The sequence below is a fragment of the Gadus morhua genome, chromosome 8 (assembly GCF_902167405.1).
Source record: "Gadus morhua chromosome 8, gadMor3.0, whole genome shotgun sequence".
Taxonomy (NCBI): Eukaryota; Metazoa; Chordata; class Actinopteri; order Gadiformes; family Gadidae; genus Gadus; species Gadus morhua.
Genome location: NC_044055.1, coordinates 1,828,505 through 1,845,789, shown reverse-complemented (window position 1 = coordinate 1,845,789; position 17,285 = coordinate 1,828,505). Strand labels below are relative to the sequence as shown.

Sequence of the window (17,285 nt, the reverse complement as noted above, 5' to 3'; positions counted from 1 at the left end):
AAAACCTAGAAATGTCGCGCCCAGACGTGATCGGAAAGAAAAGAACAAAAACCGCATGCAGCCATAATTTGTCTTCACGTCCTCAGCAAAGATGATTAATGTGGTTCCTTGTGCTGCTTTAGCACAAGTGCCAACGTGGGAGATTTTAAAAAGGTACGTTAATGGAAAAACTTTTCTAAAGAGAAGGAAAGAGGTGATGTGTGAAGGTCACTGTCGACCGAGTGTCGAAGTTGGTGCACTTTATAATATGAACATGTTCCAGAACATTGGGGGGAGGGGTGTGTGTGTGCACGTGTGTGTGTGTGTGTGTGTGTGTGTGTGTGTGTGTGTGTGTGTGTGTGTGTGTGTGTGTGTGTGTGTGTGTGTGTGTGTGTTCACCTGATGGATGATCACAGACACCGGCAATTGGTCCACATAGTACTGCGTTTCTCTCTGCCGGTCCTCAGACAGTATCCTGACATGAAAGAAACACACAGTTTAATAACTTCCTAAAAACGAAGACAAGGTGTGAGTTAGCCGCAGAGAACATGAAGCTTTGTGTCAGGCAGAGGGCCGTTATTCAGCGCTGAAGAAAGGGCTGTCAGTGAGCAGAGCGAGCTCTAGCGTTCCCCCTGCCAGATGGCGTGTGAGCCTGTCGGGCCTGTTGATTGGCACAACGCTTTGGAGCACAGCCAATCAAATGCAGCGTGACAACCGCAGAACCAAAGCCACGCTTAATTCCCCCCCCCCCCTTTAGTTTTGCTTTATTCCCCGGCAACCAAACATCAGAACTAAAGAAGTATAATCACCAGAGATTAACTACTCAACTGGGTAGAGAAAGCGAGTGAGAGTGGCATTGGGTGCTTTACTAACGGGTCCCTGTTGATGATCATTTTGAATTTCCATAGCAAACCCATGCCTCCCATTCTGGACCCCGCCCCAGCCCACATGACCCAGTTGATCAACACTGAATGTGAGGGGGCGTCTATACAAGGCCATCCCCCCCCCCCCCCCCCCCCCCCCCCCGCCCCCCCCAAGCCGGTGTTCAGCACACAGGAACTTTGTGATTGATACGTGATGACAGGGGTCGTCACTGACCGCTCGCCACACCTGTACCGCAGTGTCCGTGTGGTTCATCAGCGCATCAGGGCCGCACTGCTCCGTCAGTGACCAACCAGCGGAACAAAGTGGTGACCAAGGAAACCTCTCAGCCTTGTGTTGCGTAGAGCTGAGCGATTCATTGAGTGTTAATTGTAATTCGAATTAATGGTTCAGGAAGATTTTTCAAAAGAAAAATCGATGATAAAAAAAAAAAGGTTTTTAAAAAAGAAAAAAAAGTGAAATGAAACAATATGGCAGCATGCATTGAAAAAAAGTGTGGGTAGCTTTCTTAAAGTCTGTGGCAACCATAAGCAGCAGCACAACACATTTGTTACAACTTCTTAAACTGATGCACGCAGCAGATTGGGAGATGTGTGTTATTTATTTTGCTTTTTTTCCAATCGTTCTTATTCTTCAAATAAAATCCAAACTTAAAAAAAAAAAATAATAATCCACTCATAGAAAAAAAATCGAAAATCAGGTTTGCTTTGAAAAAATCAGAGATTTTATTTTCAGGCCGAATGGTCCCGCCCTGGTGTCGCGTCTGCAGGCTGCTACAGGTATCCTGTAAAGGGCTCACAAAGCGAGGGCTGGCTGCTGATGAGAGACAGACACCGTTTTACGATCCTCGCTCCGTCCATCGGCCTCGGAGGGTTTGGCCCCGGGCGGTAAACACGCCGACCGTTGGTAAACTCTGGCCGTCCGGCGGGGCTGCCGGGCGGGGCCGTGGGCGTTGTTGCCTCATCACCCCTACAGCGCGGCGGCGGCGGCGGCGGCGGCAGCGGCGGCGGCGGCCTCATCACACGGGAGAAGGAAACGATGCAATCCGGCTCTCCGGACGAGACGCTCTTTAAAACGGTGGCGCTTTTAACGGCGGGAGGCAATCAAAGAGTCGCCTCCACAGTCTGCCGCTGGTCGTCTCGTGTGTCTACCCACCGCGGGGATACGGCGGGCCGAGAGCACTACCACCTCCACCCCCCCCCCCCCCCCCCACCCCCCCACCTTCGGAGAGCTATGGCCGCTCTGCAGGGCCTGCATAAGTCACTGTTGAGTGGCCCATGGGGGGGGGGGGGGGGGGGGGGGTTGTGTGTGTGTGCGTGCGCGTGTGCGTGTGCGTGTGCGAGAGAGAGAGAGAGAGTCTGGGCAGCTGGCCCGGAACTTTCCTTAATTAGCCAATCGAGTGGGCTGTAACCTCTGGCGTAATGATCAACCACACCGGTTTGCAATTCACCGATAGCTAGGTGAAGCCATTCGTTATCTCTCCCCCTCCTCCCCCTCCTCCCCCTCCTCCCCCTCCTCACCCCATCCGTCTCCTCTCCATCTTCTGGATATTTATTTATTTATTACTTATTATATTATTATATTTTTTTTCTTTGTCCGGTCCTTCTCCCTCTCTCCCTCCCTCCCTCCCTCCCTCCATCTCTCCCTCCCTCCCTCCCTCTCTCCCTCCCTCCATCTCGCCCTCCCGCCCTCCCCCTCCCTCGCCCTCCCTCTCTCTCGTCAATCTTTCTGCAGAAAGCGTTCTCTCTCCGTACGTCTTGTTCTCTGTCCGATAGATATGTGAGCCCTCTGTGTGTGTGGGAGGAGGAGGGGTTGGAACACAACGTCCAGCTGAGCTCTTCCTGCCTTGGCTCAGCTGGACGTGTGCGTGTGCGTGTACGTGTGCGTGCACGTGTGCGTGTGCGGGTACGTGTGAGTCTGTGTGTGAGCGAAGATAACCAGACGCCCGGGCTGATTTGTTGGGCCCGGGCCCGAGAACGAGACAGGCCATACAGACCAGACTGATGTTATTCCCAGTACTCCCAGTGCGCCTTTTGTTTCTCCTAATTAAAGTCTTCCACGCTGAGCGCGACCTCTGCCCTGCTTCATTATAACACAGGTCAGGGGTCACTTACTTTCAGCACTGCCTCGTAGCGCCATGGAGGAATTTCAATTTCAAGGCAATTTGGTCGCAACTTAAGTTGAAGCAAAAGAGGGTTAAAAAAGATGAATATATAATAATCTAAAATTGATTCATGCAAGTATAGGGACTCTTTTCTTCGGAAATGACTCCAAAAGGTTGTCTTTTTTCGTTTCGTTTTTAAATGTGAGCTACAAGTGACGGTACCATCCTCGAGGGCGCAACAATGTATTCTGTGTTTATATTTTTGCAATATAAATTTATACTGACGTTTTAAATACCTAAATCACACATCGCAATAGATCAAATAGATCAATATTTAAAGAATTGCAAGACACTACGCGATGGCCCCAAACAATCATTGCACAACGTCACCACAATTTGCGATATCGTGTGGTGCGGTCCCTGCTGTTACTGCCTTAAGCCATGAAGAAGGCCTGCCTGCACAGGCTTTGTGGGACACTGTTGAGTGATCTGCATAATGCACGCTCTTTCATTCATTGAAACGTGTCACTCACTCAACTGAATTAAAACTCCATGATTAAAGATGAGTAAGGATGCATCTTGAACAACAGGCAGCTCAGGGTTTATTACGGGGCCATTTCCCTTCGCCGATGGAGACTGCATGGAGTGAATGGGATGACGCATTACGCTGTCCACTCCATACTGTAATTCACTTAATGGAAGAACCCGGAAAATACACTCTTCACAGATACATTTGAGGAGACGGAGAGAGACGGAGAGAGACAGAGAGAGTTCCCAGAGGAATGAGGGACAGAGCGAGAGAAGTGAAAAGACAAAAGCCCTGGTTGCGTTAAGCCTTAGACATTAAAAGAGATTGTGAAATAAACCCTCGACAAATGATCTCTGATACCTCAGTGTACGGAGGGATTAGCAGGACAAAAGGCCCGTGCCTCGGAGAGCTCCGATTCATCCACAACATGTCGCGTACGGCATGCAGCATGTTATCTGGTGTAGCGAGGGTGAATTTGAGTCTTATTTACTAAAAAGTAAATAAGGAAATCATGATTAATGTTATTAAATGTATTGAAAGGGGAACCCCTTTAGGACAACCATTCAATCCAGAACCCATAATAAAACACACCTCACAAGCTTAAGGTAGCGTTATGGTTGGACGTTGACGCAACGCAAGGGGGTTTACGGACGCGTTACGTCCTTGCGGACCCTCCTTGCGGACCCTCCTTGCGTCCACCGTGAGGGCATGACGTTCGCCCTCCCGAAAATGTTAACCTCGCGTCGAGGCGAGTGTGATTGGTCCGCCAACGTAACCCCCGACGCAGAACCAAAGAGGTTCAAGAGACTGCTTGGTCATATCTGCAATATCAATTGGAAATAAGACTTGTGTTGGAGTCTCACCGGCATGCAGCCGGCCGTAACAAACGACCACATTAGCCGGCCTCTGCTCGGATCGTGCGTTCTCATTGGTCGTTTATCTTCCCGGGGAAAAACAAAACCCCCTACTAAAGAGCCAATGATTCAGGAGATTGCGGGCTTCTTGCATCAGAATGGTGAATAGAATCTCTCTCTCTGTGTGTGTCTGTGTGTGTGCGTGTGCAGTGTGTGCGTTTCTCTACAACATATCGAATGGCCAACTGTGCCAAACTCAGCAGGCGATCACCAGAACATTTCTGCCGGCTACATGTTAATTACCGATTGTCTTCTAACCATGTCGGCTATGTAAATTCCAAAAATGGCTCAATTAAAAGCCTGCTGAGTGGAATATCAAACTGATCTTATTCCGCAAGTGTGTCTTAAGCACATAAGCCTAAAATAGAGATCAGAAACGCAAATATAGGATTCATTAATTTTATTGACATTTGGATTTTTTCCAAACATTAACTACGCACCTCATACGATTTTGTGTATAGCTCTGTGAATAGCCAATATCAGTCAATATTAAAAAAGTAAGTAATTATTTTATCAACCACCGAATGTGATGGAGCAAAAATAATGGCTTAGACGGCGCACTACTGACATCTAGTGGACGACTACCCTCAACACACCCTACGCTCTTCATGTGCAGGGGAAAACGTCCCTCAAAAGCTTTTGACGTGGGACATAATACATTATAATTGCGGTAGGTATTATGTGTTTATTAATACACATATACAAAATATGTACTGTGCAGTTTATCCTCGAGGAAAATGATTGAAGTCGGCCAATGTTTGATAACTTAGCTCCTTTATTACTAGGTTCTATAACCTTGAGAAGTAATTATCTGCCTAAACACCAATGGGTCAAGCACTCCATTTCAGCACAGTGAATCAATGTAATTAACTAGGGCTGTGCTAAATGAGTCCCGACTGCTCATTATTGGACTAAACACCCGATTCAACAATTTGGCCTGGGGGCTCCTCGCATTGGACGGCTGAAGTCAAACGTGACCAATCAGACGTCTGTCGCGGGAATGCATATTCGGTTGAATGATCTGATGATTTAGTGAAATCTGCTTGTTTGTTACCAAGGTCAGGTCGACACCATTTGATGCCTTGGGTGCTCCCCAAAGCCCATTATTAGAGTGTTCAATTATTATTGTCCTGAAGCAATCACAAAATAACAGTTTCAGTATTACAATTACGGTCATCATTCTGTTTTCACTATCGCTATGAACATGACAACAAACAAACAACAAACACATAATTAGCTTACCTCTCTGGCAAAGGCTCCATGGGGCTTGACAGGTTGATGGTTTCCATGGTGATCTCCACTTTGCGGACGCTTCCGAAGAAGTCCGTGATGAGGACACGTCCTGGGTCCCTCAGGAAAAGGTCGGTACGGTGGCCCGGGGTGGACACACACTGACTCTTGGGGCACACCTTGAACTGCCATAGAAAAAAAAAAAAAGCAAACAGCAAAAGAAAACTGATTTTAAAAATACCGTTCTACGACGCAATTAGGGGTATTCCCATTCACAGTGAGTGCGCTGTATTTGTAGTTTATCAGCCCATCGTAGATCAGTCCAAACAGAGCCGGCCTCAAAAGTCACCTCAGGCACTTTTCAGCACTTTTTGAACCGTGCTGCCACAAATTGATTTTGTAGCTTTGCTGCCAGTCGTGGGTCCGTGACACCCATACTAGTTCAACGTTTCAGACTCCTTGAGAAACTGTACTTGGCAAGAGGTGATGGATTATTGTCCGAGCCGCTGGCATGCAGACGGACGTTCTCCTTCGGCTCATTGTTACCGTTACCGCTCCCGCTTCTACCCGTTGTGGCGAGGGAGGAGGCGGCTAGAGTCAGCTGAACGTGGACAAATAGATGATACGCTTTTAGTGTCAAATGATCCAACAATGTCTACAATCTGTTTATCAATTATGGACCAGCAGTGGGAGTCAGAGCGAGGGGAGGCCACTTGAGAGAAACTAGCCTTAGTGAGCTAGAGTTTACAAGTGTTTCAAAAAGAAATACCGGTGATCCATTCAGCCTTCCCTCATAGCCACTCGCCAAAACCCGCGAGGAGCTCGCTAGCCTCAGCAATAGGTCTTTCTCTGTTCCTTAAGTCAGATTCAGTGGAAGGGACGGAGCACTGGCTGAACTGGGCCAGTTGTTCACTTGATCAACAACAGCAAAGGATACAATCCAACGGTGTACTTTAAAACAATGCTTTTTATGGCGCGCACACACACACACACACACACACACACACACACACACACACACACACACACACACACACACACACACACACACACACACACACACACACACACACACACGTGTGAGTGGGCAGATAGAGGGCGGCTTCCTCCCTCAGTGAGGGACCTCCAGGGCGATGAAATGAGCACTTGAGGGCACAGGGTCTGATCTTATTGGGGAAGGCGTTGTGGAGGAGAGAGCGCCTTGTCCAATGCCTAATCTATAACTACCTGGGGCATTAAGACTGCAGGATTAATCCTCTTAAAGAGTGACTCAATAGTGTGTTACTGAACAAAGCTCTTCAAACATAGCCCCTTTTTCCACACATTAAATCAATGAGGGAAGCTTTTTATCTTGCAAAAAAAGAGGCTTGAGAACTGCTTGGGAAATATGAGGCTGGGATCAAGAGCCGGCCATCGTAGAACCAGAGACAGCGAACGTTTGTCTTCCTTAAAGTGCAAGTGATGAAAAATATTGTTTTAGCTCCTTTCCACCCCAGAGAAAATCAAATTATTGATCCGACCGTCACAGACTAGATGTGAGAGAACAAACAAAGTACCTTCCAAATAAAATGGAAAATGGTGGGGAATCAGAATAGATGTGGTACAACCGTCTGCACTAATCTTGCTTATCAGACTGATCGCTCTTGATGGGGGTGTGTGTGTACAAGTCGACCCTCCCCACCAACACACCTGGCTGCCTAAAGGTGTGAGACACACACACACACACACACACACACACACACACACACACACACACACACACACACACACACACACACACACACACACACACACACACACACACACACACACACACACACACACACACACACACGTTTGACATTTGCCAGTCTGTTTTAAGTGCGGCTTCCCGGGCGTTCTGGCATTAAGGTGGACTATCGGCCACCCACTCTTTCATGTTGTATAAAAAGGAACCGTTCTCTTCGGACCAGCAGACACACGAGCTGCGTTGGGGCTGTACTCCCCTGAGGTGACCGACAGGTAAGCCGTAGCGCGGGTTGGGCAGTGGACCACGGCGGTGTCCCCCAGCCCCCAACCGACATCCACATCTTCACAGGCACCCCCGCCATGATGCCGTCTCACTGTTGTTTGTTCTTAAGCTCCCCAGCTCACTCACAACACATCCAAGGACACCCAGGCAAAGGAGAAGACCCCCTAGAAGGCCATCAGACCCAAGGACGCATTATAGGTTAGATATCAGCTCGTAATCTTCACCGGTGGGCGGTTGAGAATAAACAGCTCAACACTATTCTGTGTGCGACCGTGTTCAGGAGACTCGAAGCGCCGGCCAGGGTCACTCACGTAGCACAGAGCCATGTATAGGATAGCTGAGATGGATGCTCCCTTAACCCTAACCCCACGTTAACGAACACACGCAATTAAACAACACACCCCTTTGGGCGCGCTCACACACACACACACACACACACACACACACACACACACACACACACACACACACACACACACACACACACACACACACACACACACACACACACACACACACACACACACACACACACACACACACACCTAAACCCAGAACATTAGAGCGCTGTCCACCCACACAACACTTTCAGAGGAGCGTTCTGTTCCTCCTCAAGACTTCTTCCTCTACCCGCACACACCCACACACCAGCACCCATCACCACCACCCACAGCGGGGGTCACGGGCTCACCAGCTGGTTCATGTTGGTGGTGCTGGAGGGGTGGATGTCCTCCAGGAACTCCAGCAGGTAGAAGGTGTAGCGGTCCATCAGGTGAACGCCGATGGCCAGGTCGGGTTGGTGCTGTGGAGGAGAGACGAAAGGGGGCTTAACAAACCACAGCGCTGCGACCTGATGGAGCCCCTGGGCTCTTATGCTTTAGGCCCAATCCCATTTCTACCCCTCACCCCTTCCCCTTACCACTCCCCCCTTGTTTTGAAGGGGTAAGGGGAAGGGGGAGGGGTAAGGGGAAGGGGGAAGGGATTGGGCCTTAGCCTCCAACAAGGCTTAACGTTTTAGGAGGTTTAAGAGAAAGAGGTGTTTAGAGATTTTCATACGTGCATGCATACATCCTGTAAATGCATAGAATAACACCGCCACAGACGCCCAGTAGGTGGTGCTGTTTCCTCACAGCACCAGAGGACAGGAATGGGTTTCTATCGGCTCTGTATTGTATGATTGCGGTCACTACTTCGGCTAAGTGCCTCACAGAAATGACAGCGTTCTTTTAGTGCAGTGATACAAAATAAATAATCACAGCTGACAATCAGGGCTTTAACAACTTGAGAGTTTAGAAATGTACTTACATTTTACTAGAAAGACTTGATTGTGCCATTGCATTTGTTGAGATAATTTACCTCAGTTAGGGTAATTTCATGTTTGATTATGTTCAGGGCTTTTGCTGATTGCAAAAAAGGGGTATGTAATTAAAATACAGCGAGCACTAAATCAGCATCTTAATGATAATGATCAACTCGTGTTTGTACTGTTGATAATGGTGTGAGCTAGTCACTGTTACACTAATGTGAAGAAATACATGGAGAAGTGCCCATGTTAAACCTAGGGCCGTAGCAATGCCCATCCGCAGAAAGTTAGAGCCGTTGGTCTTCAGAGTCAGGGATACATCCAACATTAGCTTCATTGAAGAACATACAGATAAACAATTAATAGGAAACGCCAACCACTCATCCAACATTAATAAACAGGAGCTCCAAGGTTCTGCAGTCCAGGCTTAAATCGCCAACCTTAATATTCTTAAATGTCACTAGATTAAGTCGCTTAGTAGACAAGGCAATCAAAAGCGATCAGAGGATGCTGTCGAAAAAAATAGAGTGGCTATAGAAGTGCTCTGCAACCTGGTCAAAAATATACTTGACTCTGCAGAGAAGCCATCAGGAATCAGAAAGAAACCTTTTCATCTTGACTCGTTTTTAAAAAGGGGGCATTGCTGAAGTAATCTCATTGCACAGCTGGGCTGTTCTGATGAGCTGTGAATTGCAGAACCCCAAAAAGCTACCCCCCCCCCCCCAGATACAATCGCTGTTAGTCAAAGGGGGACACGATTTTTCCGGCTCCCAGCAAACAGGGGATTCCCCCGCCCGCATCTCATGGAGGCACGCAGGTAACTCACAGACAGAGAGTCCTCTCCGACCTGGCTGCTGGCCAGAGCCATCAGGTTAGGGGAGTAGAAGCGCTCGTACATCGAGGCGCCCTGGCACGTGTCGATGATGAACAGCAGCTCGTTGTACCTGGCGAGCGAGCACACACACACACACACACACACACACACACACACACACACACACACACACACACACACACACACACACACACACACACACACACACACACACACACACACACACACACACACACACACACACACACACACACTTTCCGATGAGGCCAAAATCTAAAGTTCAGTGGCCAGATCAAAAGGGGTTGGGAGAGTGGAAATCAGTCCAATGACTTGGACCGAAGCTGGGCCAAGAAGACAGCCACAGAAATGCGTCGATTTCAAAAGCTTCCAAAGACATAAAATTAATACATTATAGTTCATAATATTCAAGAAGGTGTAGTTTAATGGTGGCTTTACCTTTGACTGAAACGGCATAATAGTCTTACTGTGCAGCAATTTATCACTTTTATTTCACAAATAAAACACCAACACAGTCTTGATCTTCATTTTCATCTCCATCATTTTTACACAGCTCCCTGGGAACTACGTTACAATTGAATTGACAAGTCAGTTCTGGAGTGAGAGCCCCTAAAAATAGGAATCATCTTCTGTACATTTCTTTCATACCCAGCAACAACACACCAAGTTCGCCTGAAAGCGAATCTCCTCCTCTTCTCTTAGGATTGTATAATACCCAACCTTCCACCCAAAACCATCCTCCAGACACCAGTTGCCATGACGACCCCCGGAATAAAACCAAGTCTGCCCGGTCCGGTCTGCACGCCCACGTTCACACTTTCACACTTTCACACCTTTGCCAGTTTCCCCCAGCTTCCTTCTGTGATCAAAGGGCACTGCTCTCCCCACTAATAGGTCCCATTGGGGAAGCTGGCTCGCTGCTAGGGTGGGGGGGACCTGCTAGGGTGGGGGGGACCTGCTAGGGTGGGGGGAGGCTTGGCGCTAGGGTGGGGGTGCTACGGGTCTCTCAGAGGCCAGACGTCTGTAGTCTAAAGTCCCCAAGGCTGCCGGGATCCGTTCTTCAGGAGGCCAGAGATCACCGCCGTAGCTCAGGGTGCGTCGGGTGACGAGGGCCCCGATGGGACGGGGGTGCTGCCTTGCACGCACAAGCCTAATTAAATCTGAGCCTCGTTTACTGCATCGCCATGCGCGTGCACGTGCTAATCAACCACCTGCTAGCACCTTGAACGGTAACGACCCGTTCACAAGTAGTCCATTAATTAAGAGGGCGGATGAGACTAGGGAACCGGCTGGCAGGGTAAGGCGGGGGTTGTGATTACAAGCACATGTTAACCAGGGAGTGTATCTCTCCCGCTTGTCCCAAAGGAGCTCTGTTGTTAACTGAATGAAAGCATTAGGCCCAAACCCATTTCTACCCCTTCCCCTTACCCCTTCAAACCAAGGGGGAGGGGTAAGGGGTAGAAATGGGATCGGGCCTTAATCAGTGGAAGACGACTCATTTCAACCCGGTATCAGCCAGCCGTAACAAGCGGTGTTCAGCAGAGCTAGTGCAGCGCTATGGTCTCTATCTAGATCTCTTTCTACGTTGTTGCCTTTTGTACCTTCTCTTCTGCCACATCTGCTCGAAGGCGTCGGCCAGCTCTACGTTACTGATCTCCTCGGAGTCCTGGAACTTCAGAAAGCCGTTCCCGCCATGACCTGACAGACAAACAAACAAAAAGAAAAAACCACAAATGCAAACAGTCACTTAACAAATCAACTGACTTTGGCCTAAAGCCCAAGCAGATGACAGTGTGGTCTGACCTGGAGATACGATCGGGAATGTGAGCGTTGAGGACAGATCTTAAAACACGGAACATTAGAGCGCTGTCCACCCACTCAACACAGTGGCTACTGCTAGCCATCTTTCAGAGGAGCGATCTGTTCCTTCTCAAGAACTCTTCCTTTATCCACACACACACACACACACACACACACACACACACACACACACACACACACACACACACACACACACACACACACACACACACACACACACACACACACACACACACACACACACACCCCTTAAGGGATGATTAGGGTTCCACGTCGACGAAATGCAAGGAGCACACAGTCGCTTGGACGCATTCGTGAACCTTTACGGTTCTGTGTCGGGTTTCAGTGAGCGGACCAATCACAGCCCTCGCTGCTGCGTCGGCCCGACGCATGGTTAACATTTTTGGGAGACGCGCGTCCAGCCCTTGCGGCGGACGCAAGGAGGGTCCGCAAGGACGTAAGGGGACGTCAACCCCCTTGCGCTGCGTCGACGGGGAACCATAATCCGCCCCTCAGCTATGGGTGCGGCCTGTAGGCGGGTAGGGTCGGGGCGTCCTACCGGTCAGGTAGATGAGGATGTTGCTGCGGTCGTCCGAGAGAAGCCGCTTGGAGCGAGGCGTGCTGGCGGGGAGCCGGCCAGTCAGGACACGCAGGAAGTTCTCCACCGTCACCTGGGCAACAGGACAAAGGGCGGAGCCCGTGGGCGTGGTAGAGCCGGGCCATAAGTCGATTTTTAATCGCTATTCGAAATGATGGTCAATAATCGATTTTATTTTTTATATTTATCTTTTTCTTTTATTTTTTAAAGAGTAAAATGTCAACATGGCTAGCATGAAGAAAGTGAGTGTTTAATAAAATAATAAAATAAAATCCAAACTTAAAAAATATATATTTGTCATTTATAGAAAAAACAACAAAAATCCATATTCTAGTTTGGGTTGAAAAAAATCGGAGATTTGATTTTTAGGCCCATTCTCCCAGCCCTAGTGCTTGGTTTTTGTTGAAAGGACGTGGCCCGAGTTCAATACACCCTCGCATAGGAGGTGGCACAGCCTCGGATCATTCCGAAACATTTAAGGGTAGTCGATGAGACGTCTCCGTCCTGAGATATCGTTTTTCAGCATCATCTACATTTAATATTATTTATGAGCTTGAATTTCTCTGAATTTATACAATGAGAAAAGGATAACGAGGCGCGTCTAACAACTGGAAACGCCCCGCTTGGTTTATGGGGGAGGTGGGTGTGGGTTGGGGGAGAGAACCGTCTCTCAGATTGAATGGCAGAGGCTTGACAACGAGCGCAAGTCTCTGGTGCAGCGCAACCTAATCATTACAAACAAAGCCTATTCACGCCTAGATTGTGCAGCTGACTGACAGCTGAAAAGCATCTTAATTTAGAACGTTATCCCGCTTTTGAACGATAAACCAAAAAGAGAAAAAACAATTGTTTAATCCGTTAAACCCCATTTTTCCTTGATGTCCTCGTGAGACTTCGAGTGCGTCATCACAACGTGGCGTCGAGCGTGTGTTCACTCCATCCCCCGAGTGCGTGTGATGGACACGACGCAAACACAGCCAAAACAACCCTGAATAAAGCACAAGGGCACTCGACGGGCCTTTCCCATTACGCCGTGGGCCTGGGGTGAAAAAAACCACCTGGCTGCTCCCGTGTTTGAGTACATTTGTGCTATCGAGCAATTTCCTGCTGCTGCAGATTAGAAGCCATCGGGTAAACCGTGTAATCCTTAACGACTGCATCTCACCAGAGGAAAAGAAAAAGACTAAGGGGAATAAATAGACTTGTTTTTGATTGTGTAGGACTTAGGGTTGAACATTTCATACATTTCCATTAACTGACGACTCAGTAATCTATGAATCGTTATTATTGAATAAACTACAAACCCCAGGACTTTTTCTATGCGTCTTTCATTATTTTTTAAATGACCAGAATAATAAATCAATAAGGCTCTCGCTCAATCGGCTGTTCTTCTCAGCCTGTCCTAAGTCGACAAATGATGCTGCCAAACAAAACAATGTCAAATGTGGCGGATTTGCTGCCATTTCTAGCCATTACTAGGCAGACCAAGCCAAACCCATTTTTGGAGAAATGGTACATAAAACCTACAATGTCCGTTAATACATATTTAAAATTGATCAATTCTTATCTGCGATTAATAAATAATTATTCAAATCCCTCAGACTACAAAAACAAAGAGAAAAGCATGACTTGCTTTCATATTTGTTCTTTATAGCAGGTAGCAGTAGTCGTAGCAGTAGTAGTAATAATAATAATAATAATAATAGATACATAGTAGTATCTGGCCTCTAGTTAACAAACATTTAGGTGTAGGCTAAATATTTCAAGAAGGTTCTCTTTGTGTTCTTGCAACACCAGTCTAACGCGAGTCTGATCCTTTTGAGACCCAAACCTCACATATATGTTGGTGATGCCTACGCAGTACGCAGTGCCATATATGTTGGTGATGCCTACGCAGTGCCATATTGCGTGATCAACGTGGCTCTGGAGCATCGGATGATGTCCAAAACAACAATGGAGATGCTACATCGAATATGAGCTGCTTGAGCTTTACGTAGAGCACGAGAATTGCTTTCTAGTCAAATTAAAAAAGGGCAGTTAGCCATTTCCCCACCTTCATAAGATCAAAATGTTAAGTCTTACATATGAATCATTTTGAAGACCTTGATGACGTCCCTACATGCAAATAAGACTGAGACACTGGACTGTAGCTTTAGATGGCCGCACTTCCTTCTCTGTGAGGCTTTCCATTCAGCGGTGAGTCCGAGGTCATCGCAGCCTACCTCATAGCCGCGGTAGTCCACCTCCACATCGTCGCCGTAAACGTTCAGCTCCATGTTCTTGTGGCTGAAGACTGTGGCAGGCTTTGGGTTTCTATGGTTACAAGCCATATCGTCTGCCAGCATCAGAACTATGCGGCTGGAAATCAAAAAAGAGAGTGTTAATACTAGGTTCATATATTGCAGTTAGGTTAGTACAGAATCAGGTTATTATTATATTTATAGACCGCATTGATCATTTTATATGCTGGTATCTATGTAACGACAGTACTTTTCTGTTTTCCTGTTATCAATGTCATGTCATGTCTTTTTTATTCAATGTAACTTTGGAGTTGACAAGACAAGCTATTAATGGCAATTAAAAGAAAAAAAAATAACACACACACAACACATTAGATGTTTATTGGAAGGGGAAATAATTTGGTGATTAAGAATAACAAAACAGTCGGCATTAGATAATTTAATATTAAAAACGTGTAACCACCCTCACTTCTGCAGGCGTTCGTGATTGTGGTAATATTGTGACTGTAAGGTGTTAATTAACTCAAAGGAATTCAAATATTCAACGGATTTGTAAACCCACATCAGCATTCATTGATTCCTGTGAACATATTATCATCATTGTTAATACTGTGGTATCCCATTCACCTGTCCGGGATCCCCAGCCTCTTGACGCTGCGGTAGACTGAGAGGGTGTTGGCCACATGACGGTAGTTGAACCAGAATCTAGAAGTGCACACCTATTAAGAAAATTCAAGACGTTAACATTTTTTGATTGTTTTTACTGTACTTCAGATCTTAACAACATGGTATGGCTCTTTAGGACTCACCAATACTGCCCAGTTGTTAGTATGTCCACTATTGAAGAACTGACCTGCTTTGTCCTAATAGGAAGAGAACACGTATTAAGATTGGATATGCCCTAGTTTTGCGCTATCTTGCGTCACATAAGCGAATACGATTAGGATTTGAAAGGGGTTCATGGAAATAAAATACGGCACATTGCACACAGCATCTCAATGGAGGAAAGCAGGCTACATGGCAGGTGCACTGCTAAAATGACAACGAATAGGCGTACATTAGTTAATTTTATCATTGATTATACTATATGCATTAATACTCGACACTTACCTCGATATTATTAGTGCTGACTAGAAAAGATAAATTAAATAAGCTCAATAAAACGAATATTTTGACCGTACAATGCCTAGCCATTGTGATCCAGGAAGTAAAGCCAACAGCTGGGGCTGAACCGACCAATGACGGAAGACTTCCTGAAAGGAAGCTTTTTCAAAGTAACAGCCCTTGTCAAATACAAATACTGCCAGATTATTCAATTTCTTTGCACATTCAAATCGAACAAGTTATTACAAGATATGAATGAAATATAACAAAGGAAAAATAGTATTCATTATTTTTTATATACTCATGTAATCGTACTCATTCAGATAGATATTAATGGTACTGTATTCAACTTTGTGTAGGTAAGCTTTTTTTAGACAGAGTGTACATTTCCCATATATATATATATATATATATATATATATATATATATAAACACAATAATTTGCCATGACGTTGGGTTCACACAAAAAAGTGCTATCCCTCCATCCGTGAGACATAGCAACATAATACACATTATTAATTTAATGATACGAATATGATGTGCTACTCTGTTAGTGTAACATCACTTTACACCATGGTTTACACACCAGTAGGCTACAATCAGTGAGACAGACAACTATGCAATTATAATGGTCTCATCATATGCCCATCAGCAGCCCCGCAGAACAATAGGCCTAATCTGCCTGGAATATAGCATGTTAACTGTGTCATATGTGTTTGAGTAGTACTTGCGCATATAACTTAATCACTTTACTTAATCCTACTCTATTTTTTATGCACGCAGGCTTTAGCGGAATGAATCATTCGCATAACGTTAATTCAAATCTTTTCCTTCGGAAGAGTTTAATAAAGAAAGACACACACACACACACACACACACACACACACACACACACACACACACACACACACACACACACACACACACACACACACACACACCCACACACACACACACACACGCACACACACACGCACACGCACACAAACACGCACACACGCGCGCGCGCGCGCACTATAGCACACCTTATTGAGGAGATTTCTGGTTCAATTATTGGCGTTCTGTGATTATGTTCTACAAGGTGCACTGTAAGGGAGCTGTCAGGAGGATTAGTGATTCAAGGATGCAACCCATATAGGCTTAAACGACATAGCGTGGCTTTTAACGACAGACAAATCCTGGATTGCCTCAAAGCTGCTCTGAACTCTAAGCTTTTTAGTCTTTCGGTCGCTTTCACAAAATCGTCTCACTTTCTTGCATGCAAAAGCCATTTAAAAATGAATAGCTGTACAGGCCTTCTCATTAACACTAATACGCGTCTTTCTGTCTCGTGCATGTACTGGGCCTACCCTACTGGCCGTATTCTAAGTATTAATTCAATAATAAATATATTCTGTATAATTATTATATTCATGAAAAGGAATTGCTTATGTCCGTTGCGTGCTACCAGTTCGTGTTCACTTCCCCCATTCCTCAGTGGTCATTGTAGCTCCATTATGAGATAGACAGCCATACTCCCACCCGCCCAACACACGCGCTTCAAGTTCGCCTGTTGTCCCTGATGAGCGCAAGTGAAACAAATGTGCGTGTGGCGGTAGATGTGCAGCGCATTCAAGGGGCCAACGCGTCCACGTGAAGCGTCGTGTGTGTGTGTGTGTGTGTGTGTGTGTGTGTGTGTGTGTGTGTGTGTGTGTGTGTGTGTGTGTGTGTGTGTTG

The 17,285-nt window shown here is 46.5% G+C and overlaps 2 protein-coding genes across 3 annotated transcripts in view; one reads left to right on the top strand and one right to left on the bottom strand.

Annotated features, from left to right (window-relative positions):
* Positions 1-378: 378 nt before the first annotated feature.
* Positions 379-15,702, bottom strand: pigk (phosphatidylinositol glycan anchor biosynthesis, class K; the record flags this gene model as incomplete). Its single annotated transcript, XM_030364444.1, is given in 10 exon segments — positions 379-454; positions 5,651-5,823; positions 8,341-8,451; positions 9,779-9,896; positions 11,407-11,503; positions 12,186-12,297; positions 14,447-14,582; positions 15,092-15,183; positions 15,274-15,327; positions 15,575-15,702. Coding segments are annotated over 10 exon segments (1,053 nt in total), but the record flags the coding sequence as incomplete, so codon positions are not given.
* A 1,449-nt stretch (positions 15,703-17,151) lies between these two features.
* ak5 (adenylate kinase 5) overlaps positions 17,152-17,285 on the top strand; it is a 56,508-nt gene continuing 56,374 nt past the window's right edge. The window contains exon 1 of one of the 2 annotated variants that reach the window (XM_030364876.1): positions 17,152-17,285. This exon is cut by the window's right edge and continues 343 nt beyond it. The gene's annotated coding sequence lies outside the window, so the exon portion shown is untranslated. The other variant, XM_030364877.1, reaches the window with a different exon arrangement.